Consider the following 22,613-nt stretch of genomic DNA (forward strand, 5'->3'; position numbering starts at 1 on the left):
ATTAAATAATAACACTGTCAGTGAAAATATAGTGTTCATAGTCGCAAATTTAGTATGTCCCAATGTCCTAGGTCTTACTTGTGAAAGGTTAGGAATAATTGAAAGAGTTTTTTCAGTATCTAAACAAAATTTTTGTCAACAAATTCTAACACAATATAATGATGTTTTTCAGGGTCTTGGCTGTCTACCTCCTGTCTGTCACCTGAAACTCAAACCTGATGCAGTACCATGCGTGGATCCTCCCAGGAGAGTACCATTTGCGATGCTTGGAAAGCTACGCGAGGAGTTGGATCGCATGGAGAGCATGCAAGTCATTGAAAAAGTCACTAAGCCTACAGAATGGGTGAATAGCATAGTAATTACGGTCAAAAGTTCAGGTCAGTTACGAATTTGTTTAGATCCTAGAAATTTGAATAAGAATATCATAAGGGAAATTTATCCAATAAAGTCAATTGATGAGATAAGATCTCAATTAGTAGGAGCTGCTTGTTTTTCTCATTTAGATGCATTTTCAGGTTTTTGGATGTTAAGATTAGATGAATATAGTTCTAATTTATGTACCTTTCAAACACCATTTGGCAGATATAAATATTTAAGATTACCTTTTGGCATAAATGCATCAGAAATATTTCAAAGAGTTATGATGAATTTGTTTGGTGATTTAGAAGGAGTCTTGATATTCATCGATGACATTCTAGTCTATGGTCCAAGTGAGTCTATACATAATGAGAGATTACATAAAGTAATGCAAAGAGCTCGTCAAGTTAATTTAAAATTTAACAAGTCCAAATGTAAATTTCTAGTTTCTGAAGTCTGTTTTTTAGGTTATGTCTTTAGTAAAGATGGTGCAAGGGTTGACCAAGAAAAAGTAAAAGCAATTGTCAATATGCCTACACCACAAAATGTCAAAGAATTGCAAAGAATATTAGGTATGATCAATTATTTAGGTCCCTTTATTAGCAATTTGTCAGAAAAAACTCAAATTTTAAGAAATCTTTTGAAAAGAGATGCAGTCTGGTCTTGGGATGAAAATCATAATAAATGTCTTAAGAGTTTAATAGATGAAATTACAAAGTCACCGGTTTTAGCTCACTATAACCCCAATATTCCATTAGTCTTGTCAGTAGATTCGTCTAAGTCAGCATTGGGAGCAGTCATTTTACAAAATAATAAACCCATTGCTTATAGTTCAAAAACATTAACCACAACTCAGTCTAGGTATGCTCAAATTGAGAAAGAATTGCTTGCAATTCAATTTGGTTGTGAAAAATTTCATCAGTATGTATATGGTCATAGAGTCACAGTTCATACAGATCATAAACCATTAGTCTACTTATTTGATAAACCATTACATGATGTACCAGCTAGGTTACAGCGAATGATATTAACTTTACAAAAGTATGACTTGAAAGTCATACATGTCCCAGGTAAACAAATGTTTATATCTGATACCTTGTCTAGAGCTGCCTTAAAAGATTATTATATACCAGAAAATGAGTCAGAAATAACTTGTCATGTCAATTTAATGTATTCAAATTTAGCAGTCACTAAAGATTACAGCACAAAATTGTCACAACATACTAATAAAGATGAAAGTTTGCAATTGTTAAAGAAATATTATTATGAAGGTTGGCCAAAAAGTAAAAGTAAAGTCAGTCAATTAGTCAAACCATATTGGAATATACAAGCTGAAATTCATGTCGTAAAAGATTTGTTGTTCAAAGGTTCAAAATTGATAGTACCACAGTCTATGTATAAGGAAATGTTGGATAAAATTCATGAAGGTCACCAAGGTATAAACAAATGTCTTAAATTAGCTAGAGATTCTTTATATTGGCCAAACATGTCAGTTGATATCAAAAATTTAGTAGAACAATGTCTTATATGTGCAAAATTCAAACCTTGTAACCAAAAAGAACCATTACAAAATTTTGAGATTAATAAATATCCATGGCAACAAGTTGGTATTGATTTAATGTATATTGATAACCTTTCTTATTTAATTGTTACAGATTATTACTCTAAATACATAGAGATAGCTTTGTTAAATAAAAATAGTACAGCCAAAAATGTAATTACACATTTAAAGTCTATTTTTGCCCGTCATGGTATACCTTTGTCATTAGTGTCTGACGGTGGACCTCCTTTCCAATCTTTAGAATTCAAGAATTTTTTACATGAATGGGACATAGAACATATTATTACTAGCCCATATCATGCACAGTCAAATGGTCAAGCAGAAAGTTCAGTCAAAATTGTAAAAAATATGTTGAAAAAATGTAAAGAAAATTCGTCTGATCCTTATATAGCCTTATTACAATATAGAAATACACCTAAAAATAATTTACCATCCCCAGCACAACTGTTAATGTCTAGGAATTTAAGAGATAATGTTCCAAAGTCATATAAAAAATTAAAACCAAAGGTTGTAAAATTTAAAGATTACAAAGAATGTGTAAACAAGAATAATGTCAATAAGTCAAAATATTATAATAGAAATTCTAAGCCTTTGTCATTGTTGTATCCTAATGATCATGTCTACTTTAAAAGAAAACCAAATTATAATTGGGAACATGCCATTGTCAAGCAAAGGCTGGCAAATAATAGGTCATATGTCATTGAGGATGTCAATGGAGTTAGGTATAGGAGAAATAGAATTCACTTAAGGCATAAGTACTCTCCTATGCTATCCAACTCGTCGTCGTCGTCGTCATCGTCGCAGGGGAGAGAGGATGGTGACAGTCAGAAGGCTGGACCTCAAGAACTCTCATCTCAATCCTCAAGTAGTCAAATTGTCACACGTTCAGGTCGATTTGTAAAGCCTTCTCGTAGGCTAATAGAAGAAATAGATTAAGTATATAATTGTAATCTAAATTAAGTCATAATTAAGTAAAAACCTTTGTCTATCATAACTATGTATAATAAAGTCAATTTTTGTCAAGTCAGTCCATAGTCTTAAGTCTATTGTTTGTCAAGGGTTAATTTAAACTTAACAGGGGGGATGTTGTAACATCACTAATTAGTATTACTAATTAGTATGTCACTAATATGATAACTTCCGCTATGATCTGTCATCTGTCATTTTCCATATCCTTTGTATTTTCGACTATGTAACTGTGGTGCAGTGAACTATTATAATTGTGTGTTGTGAAATAAAACTCAAGTAACCCAAGATCAAGGACTTTCATTTATATTACACCACGATATGACGGACCATTTGTTGTGACTAAAGTTCTTCCGCATGACAGATATGTTGTTAAAGCTATATAGCAATAAAACTGACCGTCCTTATGAGAATGTGGTGGCTCGGGATAAACTGAAGCCATTCCATTGTATGTCTGATACTGATTCAGATTAAGAACTGAATTATTGTTTTATATTTGTTCTTTTAATTAGTTATTTTAGTATTAGAAGAAAATGAGACTTATTCAGATTAAGAACTGAATAATTAATGTCTTATTTAAATGGATAACTTGACATCTTGTCAAGGAAATTTTATTTCATTTTTATCTCATTGTATTCAGGGCCGCGCCGCCCCTGTGTGCGAAATGTGCGGCGCACACAGGCGCCAAGACAATAGGGGCGCCGCGCCGCCACTGCCACCTAAATTATTTTTGTTACCTATATGATTGTTTTTTATAGTGGAGTATCGACAAGTAGGTACAATAGGCGCAACATAGGCCTTGTAAACTACAAAACATCTAAAACGCTTATTGAACAAGTCTCTCAATATTTAATGTTTATTATTATTCACGTTTATGGTTTCATTTTACGTTTAGGGTTTTAGTTTACATTCCTTACGAGCTCAACGTTAAAACGGTGGCAGTTCTTTGAACCAGGGAAAAAGTACTAGTTATTTAAAACCGTAGAGGCGCCGAGTTTGTATGAGTATGAGTGAGTTTCTGAACGCAGCCCGATGCGATACGTGCGACGCAAGCGGGGGTGGGGTCACGGGTATTCCTCTTTTGATTTGAACGAACGAGATAGCTAAGGTAAAACAAAACAAATGAACAATCATTTGATTGAAAGTGTGTGTAAGGTGCGCATTGAATTTTTATAATCATTGTTTGGGTGTTACCTACTGATTGTTTTAACGTGTTTTCACGATGAGTGATAGTATTCATGATAAAAAAAGGAAATTATCTGGTTACCAGAATCTAATAAGGAAAAGAAAACAAGAAGAAGAACGTAATAAAAATGCAACTAAAATAAGTAAATACTTTACGGCTCAACCATCCACTTCGACACAATCATTAGAGACAGAAACCAGTCATGTTATCGATGAAAGTGTTATTAAATCTGATTCAAAAAACACTTTATGTAGTGGTAAGTGTGTACTTTTTATGTAATTATGTATAAAATAAATTAAATTAATGTAATTTTGTAAAAAAACGGAAGGAACAGACAGACAAAAATTATATTTTATTTTATGTACTTTTTACTGAATGCGTGCATCATAAGCATTTAGTAAAAAGCGGTTATTTTAATATTACAAACAGACACTCTAATTTATATAAATATAAATAATTATTCATAGACAGATAAATCAGTTAATTCAGACAAGGAGATAGATAGGTACTCATGTGAACAATATTGTGTATTTGTTTGTCTGTTATTAATTTAAGATGATGCCGCCGAAGTTACGTCTGTGCCTGTGCCTGATACACCATCGTCACCGTCAAGACAATTATCGTCACCAATACCAACTTTTTCCAAAGATGATCCTGGAGCCTGGCCAGAAGTTTTAAACGCTACTTTGATCCAGTATTTAATAGAAAATCCGATTAAACAAATTAGACAGTATAATTTTCCGCGTGATTCTTCGGGACGAAAATTTTCTGAGTATTATTATGAAAGGCATTTAGGAAACGGTGAAAAGTATCACAGAGAGTGGCTGCTGTATTCAGTGTCCAAAAATGCCGTTTACTGCTTCTGTTGCAAGCTATTTGAATCAAAACATAAAAATAAATTCTGCGAGGGAATTAGTGATTGGCAACATCTAGCTTTGTATTGCAGCAGACATGAGAAAAGTTCTGCTCATTTCAATAATTATAAAAAATGGACAGATTTGTGTAATGCTCTTAAAAATAAGAACACTATTGATAGTATTCAACAAAAACTTTTAGAGGTTGAAAAGCAGCGCTGGTACGATGTAATCAAAAGAATACTATATGTGGTCCAATTTCTAAGTACACAAAATATGGCTTTTCGTGGCCAAAGCCAAAAATTATATGATCTTTCAATGACTGAACACATACGACGCGTAACGAATGATACGGATCTCAAAAATATGCCGACTTATCTTGGAGATAAAATTCAAAATGAAATAATTTACATACTCGATAACCAAATTCAACATTTTATTTTAAATTTGTCGAATTAATGAATATTTTTCAATAATACTGGATTGTACTCCTGACGTTTCACACGTAGAACAAATTAGTATTATAATAAGATTTGTCAATTTTAAGGCTCCTTGTCTTGTCAAAATCGACAACCTGAGGGGGTGAGGTACGACCCCACTACGGGGCGCCGCTCATATTTTCGCCGATACGAAAACAGTCGACAACTGATTTTTGACATAACTCGTATGCTTGACTGTGTTCACTGGATGGAATAAGGTAGTCAGTAGTTAACTAAACTTTTTTAACAACTAATAATCCCGCAATGATTTTCTTTAGATTTTTTAGAAATCGCAATCAAATGATTCACATTTATTTATGTTCCCAAACAGACGTCTCATTTACAATTTTGATTAATATTCTTACGAAGGTCAAAATAGATATACGGATTTAAGACATGGTATGAGATAAGAGTTTTGATAGATTACAGGTAATTTTGGATTTTCAATAAAAACTACTTAAAGGACAATGGGCAAATCTCTATTGGAGCCCGGGCTATCAGCGGCCAGCGATGATTTTGGTACTAATGGATGTAGTGTGGTCCTATAATTACTGTTATGAACTCATATGAAGTTCTATCCCCGTGATGTATTAAAACCGAAGGACTTCGAACTTTTTTGACACCTATTGTCACACAATCCAGTTAAAAGGTACGCCTTAAACGGTTTCTGATTACTAATAACAACTGTCCAAGATGTATAAACATAGCTGGGACCATATAAGCATAGCTTGAAGTGCTTTTTGTAACATTGAAGAAATCGCTACTTAGCGACGAGCTATTTTTCATACAAGAACAAAAACCAAAAAAAAACAGATGATCAGGATTGATTAGAAATAACAAAACAGGGGATTAAAAGCCTTTTAAAAGCTCAGAATTAGGTTAATTTTATATCAAAAATTCCGAAAAAATGGATGTCTGAAAAAATGGATACATTTCTGATGCAAAAATAACCGAATATCTTTTTTCCTAAATGTCCCCCGCGGGATAACGCCCATAGTAAAAGTTATTTCTAATTACTACTAGAGCTATCGTTTCATACCAATTTCATGGCTAGCCGCCGTTAGCCCAGGAACGCCCAAACTCCTAAGGACTTCTCGTTGTAATGGTTTTCCCTGTCAAATCTTGTTTGTACATATAGGCATACAAGGTGTAGAGACCATTTCCATGCCTTATATAACTGACAGACTGAAAGCAGGTGTGTGCTGCACAACACATTCACAATATTGAGAAATAGGGACTTTGTAAGCTCCATTACAGAAGTATGGTTGTAAAACAGCGTTCAAGCAATCCTATAAAAAAAGGTCGCGAAAATACATTGTAATTTTAAGACATCAACCCAGGAAATTCTCTTAAACTCTTTACACTCTTTAAAATAATCATATACTCATAGACCAGTTACTTTCTGAATGACATCCATCCTCCGAGCCTTTTTCCCAACTATGTTGGGGTCGGCTTCCAGTCTAACCGGATTCAGCTGAGTACCAGTACTTTACAAGAAGCGACTGCCTATCTGACCTCCTCAACCCAGTTACCCGGGCAACCCAATACCCCTTGGTTAGACTGGTGTCAGACTTACTGGCTTCTGACTACCCGTAACGACTGCCAAGGATGTTCAATGGCAGCCGGGACCTACTGTTTAACGTGCCATCCGAAACACAGGCAATGGTGTCTAAGATATACTTAGAAAGTACATACAAACTTAGAAAAGTTGCATTGGTACTTGCCTAAGTTGGGATCGAACCCACGCCCTCATACTTGAGAGGTTGGTCCTTTACCCACTAGGCCACCACGATTTTTTCTGAATGACTTTCTGAATGTCAACACAACAACATTAAGTGATGTAGGAACACAACATTAGTTCGTTTGATTATACCTACACTACAGTAAAATAGGACTTTTAAATAAAACCCTCTTTTGTAATTAAGGAGGATTGAATTTGCCACATGTCTGTCAAACTTCAATTCTTACTTTGACCAACTGAACGGCCAGAACGCGAGACTCAGTAACGTAAGAGCCCCCGCACACTGGCCACTTAGTGGCGGCCACGCTTCAGCCACTAGTGGCCGCCACAACCTGCGGACGCGTTTCTTCATACATTTTATATAGAATCGGCGCACACTGAGCGCTTGAGTGGCCGCGTCCGAGCCACAAGCTGCGAGAGTCGAGCGCGCTCGCTACTTGTGGCTGCGTTTTGTCGTTCGACTCGTGCGCATACACGGCCACAGTTGCCGGCTTCTTCCCACCCCTGCGCGCCGCTCCCCAATCCCGTCTCCCGGGTCTAGTCTTGTTGTAAGCTGCGTACTGAATGCACGTGCATGATGTCCACGGATCCGATTCCTCATTTTGATGTAGACGCTTTTATTTCCGATGTCGAAGAGCGACCCGCTATTTGGGATTTAAAGTCAGATTTGTATAGCGACAGGGGTAAGAAAACTGAAGCTTGGGAGGAATTGTGCCTAAAATTTATTCCAAATTTTAGTGAAAAAAATGTAGCGGAAAAAAACAAAGCAGGTAAGTTTTTGGACAATTTTATTTTACATTATTATTATATATTTATTATATTTTATTATTTTGCCAAGGTACAGCTCCCTCGTTGCTAATAAAATAATCTTTCAATATATCTCTGGTGTTTAATGAACGACGAGATTGCACGTGGGCGTTATCGATATCGTGAAGTCCTGGTACAGTCAATGTATGATGGAAATTAAATCCATCTCTCTGACGAACAAAGTTGTGTAGTATACAACAGGCCTTCACGATGTCTTCGGCGAAATCTATTGACACATTCAATGGTCGATGTAGTATTCTCCACTTATTCACTAATATCCCAAAGGCACACTCGATATGACGCCTGGCTCGAGAAAGCCTATAGTTGAAAATTCTTTTTTCAATATTCAAGTGTTTTCCTGAATAAGGTCTCAACATGTGTTCTGCAAGACCAAAAGCTTCATCACCAACAAAACAGTAGTTTACAGGACCAGAACTACTAGAAATTGCTTTTGGTGCAGGTAAATTCAGGGATTGGTCTTCCAATTTTTTGAATAATTTCGATTCTTTGTAGATAGTCGAATCTGAAGCTTTCCCATAAGAGCCGACATCAATAAATGTGAACTTATAATTCACGTCACAGATAGCTAGAAGTACGATGGAAAAATAGTGTTTATAATTATAATATAAGGATCCGCTATCTTGAGGCTTAATAATCCTTATATGTTTTCCATCAATTGCACCACAGCAATTTGGAAAGTTAGCATATTCTTCAAACCCCTTAGCTATTTTACTCCACATCTCTTCAGTTGGTTGTGGTACGCAGATATCTTGAAGTGATGCATAGATCAATTTACATGTTTCTTTTACAATCAATCTCGCAGTTGACGCACCACATCGATATACTAATTCAAAATCACCAAATGAACAACCAGTAGCAAGGTACCTGCAACAAAAAGAACAGATTAGAAACCTTTGATTATGTTATTTTTATGTTTCAGCATCCCAGTTGCAGCGAAAATGGAAAAGCCTTCGTGACTGTTTCAAAAGAGAACACTCTAAACAAATGAGCGTTAAAAGTGGATCTGCATCATCGAGTCGCAAGCCGTATATATATTATCAACAACTATCTTTTTTAAAAAACTTGGCTGACACACGACGTGATCCCAGCCCATTACCGAACGAGGTACACGATGCGACTGAGAGAAAAAGGCCAAAAAAGAACAAGACAAATAATGAAGACATTCAAGCAGAAACTGATATACTTGTTAGTATTTCAGAACAATTACAATCTCGTCATTCTAACAAGCATGAAGAAGACGCTGACCATAACTTTGCTTTGTCCTTGGTCCCGCACTTTAAACAAATACCCAATGAATTTAAATTGGATGCTCAAACCGATGTATTGATGGTACTAAAAAAATATAAACAGTATATGCGAACATCACAGAATCAACAACATGGATATTTCACATCATCATTTCAGGAACCACGCTCATACCATACTATGCAACCATCTACTTCGGGTTATCAACCGACTCCGCGTCCATCTGCTTTGGGATATCAATCGGCTTCGCGTCCACCTTCTATGGGATATCAATCAAATTTTGAGCATGACTTTTCCGTTAGCTCGCCATCTGCATCTGATAATACTATGAATTCTGTTTTGTCAGATGATATAAATGAACATCTTTTTGACAACTGACTATGTAAAAGTAAATGTGTATTTGTTATAAAAACTGTATATCTGCGATATGTAACTTGATTTAGTTTGCGATTTTTCAATTCTCATTAATAAATAATTTCTATTTCAATTTGGCTTTTTTAATTGTTTGTTTTACGTTCTAGAATCCACGTGAGTCGCAAACTAATAGAAGCAAAATGATACGAATGAATGATACTTACCTTAAAGTTATAGCCAGCCTTTCTGTTGGAGAGATGCTTTTTCTCATGCGTGTATCTTGATGTTTGAGGTCATCGTGCAAAACGCTAAGTAATTCATTGAATGAGTTCACGCTCATTCTAAAATACTTGAAGAACTTATCTGGATAACATTTTAACTCTTCGAACAGCAATTTGTGCTGTCCATTTTTATTGCGTGATGTCAGAATTGGATGTACCCAGTGACGCCGATGAATTGGTCGTCGATGGTTCTGAATTCGGCGCCGTTTTCTACGTTTTAGAATAATAAGCAACAATAGCGAAATCAAGAGTGCGTCCATTCTTGGGCAACACACGTCTACCTCTGTCGAGATACTTGCAGCTAGTGTCTGACGCAAGTGGCAGCCACTGGTGGCTTGATGCGGCCACTAGTGGCTGCCACTGGTGGCGGCGTGTAGTGGTCTAGCCGAACTACTGGTGGTCGCGTTTAGTGGCGGCGACTGGTGGCCGTAATGTGCGAGGGCTCTAAAGGTCTCACTAGAACGCTTGCATGTGTGCTTGACACGTTTCTAACTTTTGTAGGTAGCTTCCCAACTATTTACGCATAATAATATAGAGGTATGTATTTGGACTGTACAACAATCAACCCGCAGTTAGTATCGAAGCATTTTGTTGCCAAGTGGACCCAGAAAATTTTTGTTTCATTTAATATGTATTTTTATTTTATTGTTTGTCACCTATATGCACACACAAAGTCACCGCTGTCCTGGTACAGAACGGGTTCAAGAACAAACATGGTGGGTTTTAGTCCGTAAGAGTCTGATACAGACTGAAAAATATTCAAATCGGCCCAGGCGTCTACGGGAAATCGAGCAATAAAAAAATAAAAACACGAGCTTAGAAACTATCTCTTCTTTTGGTAGGTTAATTATAATGTGAAATAATTATAAAATAAATTAATAACGTATAGAATAAGAACAAGTTAAGCCTCGAAATGTCTGACAAAGAGGAGAAGCTAGATTAGAAACAGGAGAGGGCTAGATTTAACTTATAATAAATCAAATACGATTATATATCGCTGTCCCCACCGAATAATATCGTAACCAAAAACTTAAAATTGTACAGGAAAAATAAAAAACCGTTTTTTGGTTATAACTTCTTAACAGGTTTACATAGCAACATCGTTGGTATATCAAAAAATGACATTTTTTTTCTTAAATATTTATTTGCCATATGAATAAATATTGGATTTGTTCTCATTAAGTTATAGCTAAAAATGTATATTACCAGAAATGGAACACAATTTTGAACCATAATGCACAATACGATTTTATTCATGTAAATTGTTGACAATGACCTACACAGCAATAGTCCATTGCGATTGTCTTGACTGTAAAGTAGCGATGTTCATTATAATGGTAACTTATTATTGCCATAGTATTCACTGCTCAAAACAATCTATTATGGTAACAGTAAATTGAGTTACGTTAATATTCCATAGCAAAAAGAACACGTGTCGCTATTGTAAAAATCTATTGCACACGCGACGGAAGCTTAAAAAATGGAGTAACTTCTCCCGTTTTCCCAACATTTCCCTTCACTGCTCTGCTCCTACTGATCGTAGCGTGATGAAAAGTATGCTATAACCTGCCCAGGAGTATGAAGAATAATTGTACCTAGTTTCATTAAAATCCGTCAAGTAGTTTTTGTTTCCATAATGAACATACAGACAGACAGGCAAAAATTTTACTGATTGCATTTTTGGCATCAGTATCGATCACTAATCACTCCCTGATAGTTATTTTGGGAATACATTGAATGTACAGAATTGACCTCTCTACAGATTTATTATAAGCATAGATTAATTATATTTCGTTATCAGTTTGGTCGGATTCAGCGACCTCATCTAAGTTTTGCGGTTCTGGGTTCCCACAGCTTACAAGAGATTTGTAAAAATCAGCAAATGTTTGGATATAGCTTATAACTTATAACTCGAAATTGTTGACTCATATATCTACCTAGGACAAGTAGTCCAATCAGGCAGGTCCAACTTCGAGAAAGAGGTCAACCGCCGAATCCAACTGGGCTGGGCAGCGTTCGGGAAACTACACTACAAACTACTAAACAATATCTTTTCGTCCGACATACCTCAGCGCCTCAAGACGAAAGTCTACAACCAATGTGTGTTACCAGTAATGACTTATGGCACCGCACCGAAACGTGGTCTCTCACTATCAGCCTCATCTCAAAGCTCAAAGTTGCTCAACGAGCTATGGAGAGGGCTATGCTCGGCGTTTCTCTACGTGATCGAATCCGAAACGAGGAGATCCGTAGACGAACCAAAGTCACCGATACAGCCCACCGGATTAGCAAGTTGAAGTGGCAATGGGCAGGCCATATTGCTCGCAGTGCAGATGGCCGATGGGGCCGAAAAGTGCTGGAGTGGAGACCACGGACTAGCAAGCGCAGCGTAGGACGTCCACCAACAAAGTGGACAGACGACCTTATAAAGGTCGCCGGAAGACGCTGGATGCAGGTTGCCTCCAACAGGTATCTGTGGAGATCTAAAGGGGAGGCCTATGCTCAGCATTGGACGTCCTATGGCTGAGATGATGATGATGATGATTTTTACGCTCAAGGTGTGCTCTATAGTTTTCTTCTAAATCATTTTTTTTGTATCATCAGCTTGTTCATATAAGGAACTTTTATTGTTTGATTGTATTAGTGTAGTATTGATTGTTTGTTTGTAACTTTGTACAAAAATATAAACATTTGTAAATGTGAATACCATGTAGCATTTTAACCTTTTTTTAAATCTTATAATCTTCGTCTATTGTGATTCTACATGATCTTCGCATGTTATTATAGTATGTATCAATACATACATACTGTAATACCTATTATTTTTAAAAGAGTAACCATGGAGTTTCTTGCCCGTTCTTCTCCATAGGAAGCTACTTTTGGAATCGGCAACTAGAATCAACTTTATTTATATTTTTTGACGTTCATAAGTGCTTGTGAAGGCCTAAATGAAATAAATGATTTGACTTTGACTTTGAACAAATTGGGCATAAATCCTTTTTAGGTTTAAAAAAAGAAAAGTTGAACTCTGTATTGAAAATTGTTTCATACTGCCGCTTTGTACCTAAGTTTTCTGCTGAATAGTTTTGGTTTTTAAACCAGTTTTACGCGAATAATATGGTAATATACTTTACCGAAATCAGTTTTATTTTTTCTACTTGAATAAGTTTGTAATTACGGTTTACTGGGAAAATTAAGTTTTTGAAGAGTCAGTATTAATCCATTGTGATGATATTCGTCACGTTAAAAACAATGTATGTAGAGTAGAATACTATTGGTAAATTCATTACAAAATGTCTAACTCAAAAAGTAATAGCACGAATCACGTGAAAAAAATTCACAAGGTGTAGTCGCACCTCTAGAGCAATAATTCCCCATAAAAGCACTTCTATCGTAATAATCGATTACGATATTATTCGGTGGGGACAGCGATATATGAATCTCACATTATACAAATAGTCACACGAAAAATATTAAAACTGCCCTTGCAGTACAACCCCAGCTTTGGTGCTTAATGTATAAAAAATGATTAAACGTAGTGTTTAGGATTGTGGTGGTACAGATACCGGCCAAAACATATCTTCACTGATTTTGATTTTGCTATAAAATTTTGTCAGTTCTTTGTTTCACCGCTTCCAATGAAGCTCTATTTGGCTTTTTTTATCAGGTTTATTTTCTTCTTTTTAATTTCCATCTTTCTTTTACGAGTAGTCCCCTATAAGCACATAATTATTATTGTACTGAAGAATGATCACCTTGGTAGAAATTCAAACAAGTGGTTTTGTATCACAATATAAAGGATGATGGGCAATTTTGTATGAACCCTGGCCTGATAACCAATAAAGTTCTAATGTATATTATATTATTGCTTATACCCTACAGTTACTGAAATAAAACAGTCCATGTCAAGAATCGACCGGAAATAAGTACAATCGGGCACAAAAGAGTTATACTTTTTGCACCATTTTTTTTTGTTAAAATAAAATCCATAGTAGAAAAATTCATTGTATGATGTATTTTCGTTAACTTATCACTTATTTAAGTAAGCCTAGGGTAGACTATCAATTAAAATCGGTCTTAACTAGGCATAATTGTTTTAATAGCAAAATAAAACATAAAAACTTTTACTTCTACCACCGTATATTATTTCCATTATTGGAGATAGCATTTTCTCGTTCTGCGGCACTAGGATAGTCGGCCCTGGGTTGTCGAATTATTAGAAAAGTAGCGACCCACCCCAGCTTCGCACGGGAAAACAGTATTTCCTCACTATTTAACGGATGTTATTACAAATGCCAGCACACCTCTAATTCCACAGGATTATATTTCAAAGCAAGATGTATTATATCCTGGCTATTAGATGATGTCTGTGCCCGACAAGTATTTGCATTAAATAGGCTACGAACTTGACTGAACTGATTTGGAAAATCTTTCAGTAGTGGAAAAGCTACGTTATTAATAACTAGCTTTTGCCCGCGGCTTCGCTCCCGTGAACTGACTTCTCTACTTTACCCTATTTTTTTTCATAAGAACCTTCTCCTGACAATAACAAACACAACAAAAAAGAATTAGCCAAATTGGTCCAGGCGTTGTTGAGTTATGCGCTTACCAACACATTTTACGATTCATTTTTATATTATAGATAAGAAGATAGGTTTTTCTTATATACCATACGTGCCAAAGTAGTTTAATTCCATAGGCAGTCGTAGGCTTACAGGACTGATATCTTTTTTCCCCAGTGGTTAACAATGTTCCACCAATAATGGATATTATTGATTATGCCGGTTAAACTCACTGGAACAGCGGAATAGTTACACCTTACGTTGTGAATACTAACTGTTATATTTTTAATATTTTTTTAATATGGACACATGCACCTTCTGTGACACGTCCTGACTGATATTGACAATAATATAATGCACTTAACAGCCCTCTCATACAAAATGAAGTGGTTCAAGTCCATGGGCTGTCCTATGCTATCAAGTGTCATATCTTCGTTCTCCGGTGGTTTACAATATTTTGCCCATAATAAAAAATGAAGCTTATGACATAAGCTATCATTTGATGTGCAAATGGTTTTTATTGGATATACCGGTTAGACTCACCGGAATTGCGGAATACGTACACCATACGTTGTAAATATTACCTGCTAAATAATCGTTTTTTTTTTTCAATAAACTTGGAAAATATGGGCACAGACACCTTTTGTGACTCGTTCTGACAATTATTGACAATAATATAATGCACTTAAACATCTCTCCCATACAAAATGGTTGAAGTCCATAGGCTGTCCTATGCTATCAAGTGTCATATCTTCGTTCTCCGGAGGGTTACAAGGTTTTGCCCATAACAAAAAATAAAGCTTAGGGTATAAGCTATCATTTGATATGCAAATGGTTTTCATTGGTTATGCTGGTTAGACTCACCAGAACGGCGGAATATGTACACCATACGTTGTAAATACTACCGGCTAAATAATCTTTTTTTTTTTCAATAAACTTGGAAAAAATGGGCACAGACACCTTCTGTGACTCGTTCTGACAATTATTGACAATAATAATGCACTTAAACATCCCTCCCATACGCACTGAAGTGGTTCAAGTCCATGGGCTGTCCTATGCTATCAGGTATTATATCTTCTTTCTCCGGTGGTTTAGAAGGTTTTGCCCATAACATAAAAATAAAAACATAAAAATGAAGCTTAGGGTATAAGCTATCATTTGATATGCGAATGGTTTTCATTGGATATACCGGCCAATTTTACCCATCATCCTTTTATAAATCGTTTTTTCTATCATCAAAAATGGTTGATATGATATCCTAAATAAAACCTCTATGTTCACTTCATATTTTTACTCATTACTGAATAATTAATTATTTGCGACGTTCTCACGTAAATAATTCTTTTTCGCTATCGTAAATAAGTGATTTTTAATTTCCTTATTAGTCAGATTCCAAAATCAATTACTAAAAACACAAACCTCCTTGCGCAGTCAAGCAATGACAGTTTAAATTCGGCTACCATGACAACTACGTTTTGCAATAAACAACCTAATAATCAAATACAAATAATTATTTGGAAAATAAATAAATTTTGTGAATGGAATTACATATTTACCTGAGTTTAACAGTCATTATCTTAATGTTCCTATTTTTTAAGACCGGTGGAAGGCGTCTAAAACTGTGATCTCACATCATACGCTTGAAAACATTTTGTTGCAAGAGTAAAGCATCCACAACACTCATGATCATCTTCCATGGAGCTAATTATATGTAATACATTAAAATAAATGCACTTTCAGTCATAAAAAAAGAACTTATAGGATGTTATTACAAATATATTTTTTTATATTATTTTTGGGAACACGAAGGATGAACTGTCATCGGATGACAAAGCGACATGACCACTCGTCTCTACGGCGGAACGCCGTCTGGCAGTAGGTAAAATTCATGAAATGAAAATTGACATTGAATTTTATACGTTTTTTTTTATATTTCTCCTTATGTGCTTTATAAAGCCATATATTTTGTGGTATTTTTCTTTAGCTTAGGAAATTTTCTATCGTTTAGTGATAAAACATGTGTAGGTTATCATTGAATATTTTGAGCATTAGCTGACGAAAAATTTTTTCGAGAGGCAATTTCAATCCTTTTTTTTTTCTATGTGTGAGGCTATTTTTTTAATAGGTTTTTTTCATATTCTCTGGTCAATATCCTCGACTACTCACTGTTAAATTTTCTGATCTATAGAATGTATCCAGGCCTCATACTACCCGTCGAAAAAACGGATGTTTTCGAAGTGCGGAGCCTTAACACAGAAACTAGAAAGTTGGAAACAAGAGAGCATTTCCTAGCTTTCTGTCCAATTATAGATACAACTGGCGCTGGATTGACGTCATTTCATATACCGAGCCACCACCCGCTGATTATGAATCGTATTCGGAAGATGACGATGATTCAGTAAAAGATCCTAACTACAACTCTAGTTCCTCCAGTAGGTCATCTAGTTCTTCTAGCAGTTCCTCAAGCAGTTCCACGTCAACTGCGATTACGAATAATGTACAAGTATTACCAACTAACGATCAAGTGGAACCAGTTTCGATCCAGACTTCTACTGAAACAAATAACGAAGAAATACAAGAAACAGTACAAGATGAGAATGAACCAAGACGAAATAGTCGAACAAAATACTTCCATGAACATGATGTTATTTGTGTGTAAGAGTAGTGACAGTGATTATATCTCTTACTAGCTGGTCCCGCGAACTTCGTATCGTTCAAACCTTCCCTGGACCTCTACAAACATTTTAAAACCAAAATCAGCTCAATCGGCCCAGCCGTTCTCGAGTTTTAATCAGACTAACGAACAACAATTTATTTTTATTTATATATGTCACCGTAAGATTACAAACATCGTTAGATTACAATCTATCTCGAGAGATTGTAAACTGTCGAATTATTGTAAACCGTAACACCTGATTGCAATTTAACGCATTATTTTTCGTTATATTATAATCTATCGATGAGAAATTGTCAAATTGTCAACTGTCCGAAAGCTCTCCCTGATTGGTCAGTCTTTTTGTAAGATCGAGAGCGATGTAGAGCGGTCAAATTGTCAACTGGCGTAGAACGGAATGCATCTTGCGCGCTGATTGGTAGAACGTCAAAAAAGACAATGTTCTTTGCAACTCCCGGTGTCACAGCTCTTTGACGTGCAAAAATAAGTGACGGTTTAATTTTTTATAAAATCAAAAATTGTACTTAATTTTTAAGACTCAAATTACACACAATTAAAAATTGTATTAAAAATTGAAGTTAGTGACGAAAACGAATCGCTGCAAAACCGACTCCACGTAGTCTTGTCTGCCCTACCCCTAGAGTGCAATTCAAAACCGCGTAGGCGCGGAGGGGCGAGGCGGCCTGCGAGCTGAGGCGCAGGTAGTTTCAGCGCTCGCCGCCGCGGCTGAGGCTGGCCGGCTCCGCCGGCCGGCAAGTCGAAGCTGCGGTGGTGAGCGTGAAAACCATCTGCGACGATAAGCTCGCATGGGACCGCCGGAGCCCCGCAGCGCCGGAGCCGTGACAGAAGTTATGCTTGCTGCATGTTGCATGCTTACTTCCATGCTGGGTCAATTAATATGGGATGTGTTATATTTTAAACAAAAAACTCAGTAGGTACGAGTTAAAAAATTAGAAGGTAAATAAATATTTTTATGATGTCATTTAATAGTATTTAAGAAGTTTACTGTTAGAATGCATGCTACAAATTTAGATGAAAAAAAATAACCATCATGCTGAGTTGTATTTAGAGTGGAAGATAACTCGTGGCTAAGATAGTATTATTTAGATGCTCGACGCTTTATTAATTGTGGCTGACTTAGTAATTTAGAAGGCAAGATACATTTTTGGGGGCGAATAATGATATTAAAAAGAAGCCTGTTTAATTAGCACCCCTTTTATTTTATTTTTAAATATTAGTTTGTATTTGAAGACAAAATACCTAACTGTATTTTTATAAGAGTTATTTTTATATACATTTAATACTTGAAGAATTTTTGAAGAGCATTTATTTTATTTAACTGACACCTCTATTTCATTCCTAACTCTACGGGAACTCCATGGGAACAGAACGGCTGGTCGTGATTGGTCGATCTTACAAAAAGACTGACCAATCAGAGAGAGCTTTCGGACAGTTGACAATTTGACAATTTCTCATCGATAGATTATAATATAGCGAAAAATAATGCGTTAAATTGCAATCAGATGTTACGGTTCACAATAATTCGACAGTTTACAATCTCTCGAGATAGATTGTAATCTAACGATGTTTGTAATCTTACGGTAACATATACATAGATGGTTTTGTTTCTATAAATAAAAGTGGTATCGACATGCCGCAGTGTGTTATATGTAACGAAGTACTGAGCAATGATGCTATGAGACCTTCGCGTTTGGAACGTCATTTGTCAACAAAACACAGCGCTTTAAAAGACAAGCCGAAGATTTTTTTCGCTACAAAATGGCGACGAATTGGTCAACAATAATTCCATAACCGGCACGCGCATCTAAGGCGCCACAAGGGGTCGGAGCGTCTGAGCGGGGCGAGGATAACAATACGCGCGCTAGCTTATAACTAAAAGTCGTAAGCGACAAAATGGTTTTGTAATTTTATTATTTAGAAATGATAATTTGATAAAAATTCCTTCTACAATTTTAAAGAGTATGTATATACTCAACTATTAAAAAAGTTAAGAGGCTTAAATCGGTCCCGTTTGCCCATAATATGTGAATCTCTTTTTAAAAAGAGGTATGTTTGATATATTTTTCTCTGTTATAAAAGTTACCTAATCATGTTTCTACGTCTAACAAAATAAGGTTTATATCATGAACTTTCAGGTAACCGTTGTATTTTGATCCGTTTTGTATTTATTATATTGTAGCAATAATAAACAAAATGCCCGGACGCTGGATCCGAACGCCCGGCCCGCGGTACCACGGCTATGCGTCAAGTGGGCGTGGCCTCCCCGTCAGCGCCGAGTATTGCCGAGCTCTTCCGAAGCCCGCCGACCGCCGCCTATATAACGCAGGGTCCGGCGTGCGCGCAGTCAGTGTTCACTGCGTTCTCAGTCTGCTTCAACCTCTCCAGTTGGACAGCTCTGAGTACCAGTCTTACGCTAGCGCACGCACGGCGACCCGCTCCCTGTGCTGTTCTAGTGTGTGTACGTTTACGAGTGTTTTGTAAAGTTTAAAATAAATCACTTAAGTAAATCGCTGGGTTTTTTCTTATAAGCCCGCGACAATCTGGCGCACAACGTGGAGCCGAACTCAGGGATTAAGTTGGAACATTTAAGAAGACTCCCACATCGGACTTTGAAAATGGCGATGTCAAACGAACAATTCCAAATATTCCTGCAGACCATCACAGCTTCTAAACAGCGATCTTTTGCATCCTGCAACATCACCTACAGTGGGGAAAAAGACGCGGACGCAGTTGAGGCTTTTATAGCGGCAGCTTCTACCTTCAAGAATGTAGAAAAGTTGAGTGACCTCGATGCGCTTCAAGGACTTCCACTTCTTCTACGGGATGAAGCAGCGGTTTGGTGGCAAGGCTTGAAAAGCCGAGTGGAAAAGTGGGAAGAGTTTTGCAATAAATTGCGTCATACATTCGCTCCCCGCAGACCTGCATTTATGATATATCATCAGATTACCCATGAGGTCCAGGAAGCTGACGTCACCACTGAAGCATTTATTGCCAAGAAGCGGGCATTGTTTGCATCACTTCCTCCTCCCGCACTGTCTGAAACGCAGCAAATAGATCTGATATTTGCGCTCATACGGCTAGACATACGAAACCGCATGCCTCGGGATACAGTTCCCACGATAGATAAACTGCTGGAGACTGCACGGGGAATCGAAGAGACCTTACATGAATACGCAGCAGGTTCACATGCAAGTGACATCAGAACTACTGGGAAGAAAGGGAAGGTAAGGTGCAGTTTTTGTAAAAACCCTGGCCATACTGCAGACGTCTGTCGGAAGAAGAAACGGGCTGAAGGCACTTTACCCAGTATTCCGAAAGTTGTCTCAGAAGTTGAAACGCAGGCACCATCTCCTCATCAACCAAAGTTTTCCTGCTACGGTTGCGGCGCACCTGGGGTATACAGAAGCAACTGTCCCACGTGTAAGAAGGCGTCGGCCATTAAGAAGGAGGACTTGAAGTTTTGTGCTATCAACGTACAGGTAGACTCAGATTCCCGGCCTGTTGTGTTCGTGGAGATCGAAGGGATAAAAGGTACCGCCTACATTGATACTTGCGCAAAGATGAGTGTCGCTTCGTACTCCCTATATTTAGAGCTAGTCAAATGCGGATGCAAGTTCCAGGAACATCAAGTCAATTTGACGCTGGCTGATGGAATAAAAAAGAATCAAGGAGTGCTAATGTGCAGAGTCAACGTTGTTTTGATGGGTCGAAAGGTGCAGACGACATTTATCGTGCTACCTGGAGCAAAAGACAACCGCACGCTTTTGGGGGTTGGGTTTTTAAAGGATGCGGGCATGGTAATCAACTTGCCGCAGTACACGTGGAATTTCATTGATGAACCAGAAGAGCAATACGAGCTATACGCCGAAGAGTTTGCAATCTTTGAGAGTACGGTCGTCAATGAAATAATGCAGTTGCCAAGCCCAGTAACCTCACTCACAATGACAGACAGCGAAGCAAGTCCAAGTATTAATACCATACCTCCTACTCCACCACCAACACCTCCACGGATGGAAATACCGGAACTTCCGTTAACACCTGAACCTCCGTCAACGCCTAAAAATCTGTCAGATGATAAGGTCACCTACAAACTGGCATCGATAGATTTTGGCGACTCGTCTTCTGTAAGCAAGAAACCACGACTGTTCGATGGCTATTCACCTAGTTTCACGGATTTTATGCTGCGAGATGCACAAATCAATGTTCACCGGGAAGACATCGAATTATCCCCACAAAGTGCCAATCTCTTTGACGCCAACAACTGGGACATACGGATTGACACAATTAATGTCGAAACACAGAGGACAACTGTTCAAAGGAAGCAGCTGAATGGGCTTCCACCAGAAAACAAGCACGTTTCAATGCCAAGCCGATGCAAGCGAACCCTGCATTATAAAAGCGAGGCAAGCTCTTATACAAAAGGAGCAGTTTTGGTCAAGGGGGAGCGTGAAAGCGAACATCCTGTTGAGTTCGCTAGTCGTCTTCTGACAGCCGCCGAACGGAATAACAAGCGAAGAAACGCGAAAGACACCACATGCCTCCAACTGCTGGATCATCGTCGGGACGACTTCAGATCCAGAGGGGGAGACTGTAGCAATAATAAACAAAATGCCCGGACGCTGGATCCGAACGCCCGGCCCGCGGTACCACGGCTATGCGTCAAGTGGGCGTGGCCTCCCCGTCAGCGCCGAGTATTGCCGAGCTCTTCCGAAGCCCGCCGACCGCCGCCTATATAACGCAGGGTCCGGCGTGCGCGCAGTCAGTGTTCACTGCGTTCTCAGTCTGCTTCAACCTCTCCAGTTGGACAGCTCTGAGTACCAGTCTTACGCTAGCGCACGCACGGCGACCCGCTCCCTGTGCTGTTCTAGTGTGTGTACGTTTACGAGTGTTTTGTAAAGTTTAAAATAAATCACTTAAGTAAATCGCTGGGTTTTTTCTTATAAGCCCGCGACAATATTCCAATTCGTCCTCTTAAAGCGCATGAAATTGGATAGTACTGGAACCTTTGCTCAGACATCTGAGAAAGTACTCGAAGCTTCCTATGAATTGTCGCTACTCATTGCAAAAGCCAAAAAAAGCCATACTATCGGAGAAATTCTCGTTAAACCCTGCTTATTGAAAGCAGCTGATATCATTTTTGGGCCTGAAAATAAACAAAAATTGTCACAGATACCTCTTTCTGATAATACTGTCAAACGTCGTATTGATGATATGGCTGAAGATATAAAAAATCAAGTAGTGGAGGCCGTCAAGGAATCATGTTTTTTTGCAATACAGTTGGATGAGAGCACGGATGTTGCGCAATGTTGTCAACTGCTAGTTTTCGTTCGATACATAAAAAACGAAACAATCGAAGACGAGTTGCTGTTTTCAATAGAGTTAACGACAACTTCGAAAGCAACTGATATAATGACAGCGATGTCTGCTTCTTTGATAAACATGAACTACAATGGAAAAACTTGATAGGTGTGTGCACAGACGGCGCTCCGGCGATGCTAGGATCT

General features: G+C 37.5%; 3 protein-coding genes across 3 annotated transcripts; 2 read left to right on the top strand and 1 right to left on the bottom strand.

Moving 5' to 3' along the window:
* Positions 1-7,409: 7,409 nt before the first annotated feature.
* Positions 7,410-9,704, top strand: LOC124640929. The gene is made up of 2 exons (XM_047178891.1): positions 7,410-7,914; positions 8,892-9,704. The coding sequence occupies exons 1-2, from the start codon at positions 7,719-7,721 to the stop codon at positions 9,593-9,595; spliced, it is 900 nt and encodes a 299-aa protein (XP_047034847.1). The 5' UTR covers positions 7,410-7,718; the 3' UTR covers positions 9,596-9,704.
* Positions 7,916-10,281, bottom strand: LOC124640928 (protein ALP1-like). Its single transcript, XM_047178890.1, has 2 exons — positions 9,796-10,281; positions 7,916-8,836 (listed from the first exon to the last, which is right to left on the bottom strand). The coding sequence occupies exons 1-2, from the start codon at positions 10,110-10,112 to the stop codon at positions 7,960-7,962; spliced, it is 1,194 nt and encodes a 397-aa protein (XP_047034846.1). The 5' UTR covers positions 10,113-10,281; the 3' UTR covers positions 7,916-7,959.
* Positions 10,282-19,266: 8,985 nt separating this feature from the next.
* LOC124640719 lies at positions 19,267-22,031 on the top strand. The gene has a single exon (XM_047178621.1). The coding sequence runs from the start codon at positions 19,725-19,727 to the stop codon at positions 21,843-21,845; it is 2,121 nt and encodes a 706-aa protein (XP_047034577.1). The 5' UTR covers positions 19,267-19,724; the 3' UTR covers positions 21,846-22,031.
* The last annotated feature ends 582 nt before the right edge of the window (positions 22,032-22,613 follow it).

Source organism: Helicoverpa zea, chromosome 21 (assembly GCF_022581195.2).
Source record: "Helicoverpa zea isolate HzStark_Cry1AcR chromosome 21, ilHelZeax1.1, whole genome shotgun sequence".
Lineage (NCBI taxonomy): Eukaryota > Metazoa > Arthropoda > Insecta > Lepidoptera > Noctuidae > Helicoverpa > Helicoverpa zea.

Bases quoted from the DNA above. Each gene is read 5' to 3' on its own strand.
- LOC124640929 (XM_047178891.1), top strand. From the start codon at position 7,719: ATGATGTCCACGGATCCGATTCCTCATTTTGATGTAGACGCTTTTATT. The intron at 7,915-8,891 runs GTAAGTTTTTGG...TTTATGTTTCAG, and splicing joins AGCGGAAAAAAACAAAGCAG to CATCCCAGTTGCAGCGAAAA.
- LOC124640719 (XM_047178621.1), top strand. From the start codon at position 19,725: ATGGCGATGTCAAACGAACAATTCCAAATATTCCTGCAGACCATCACA.
- LOC124640928 (XM_047178890.1), bottom strand. From the start codon at position 10,112: ATGGACGCACTCTTGATTTCGCTATTGTTGCTTATTATTCTAAAACGT. The intron at 8,837-9,795 runs GTAAGTATCATT...TTTTTGTTGCAG, and splicing joins AGGCTGGCTATAACTTTAAG to GTACCTTGCTACTGGTTGTT.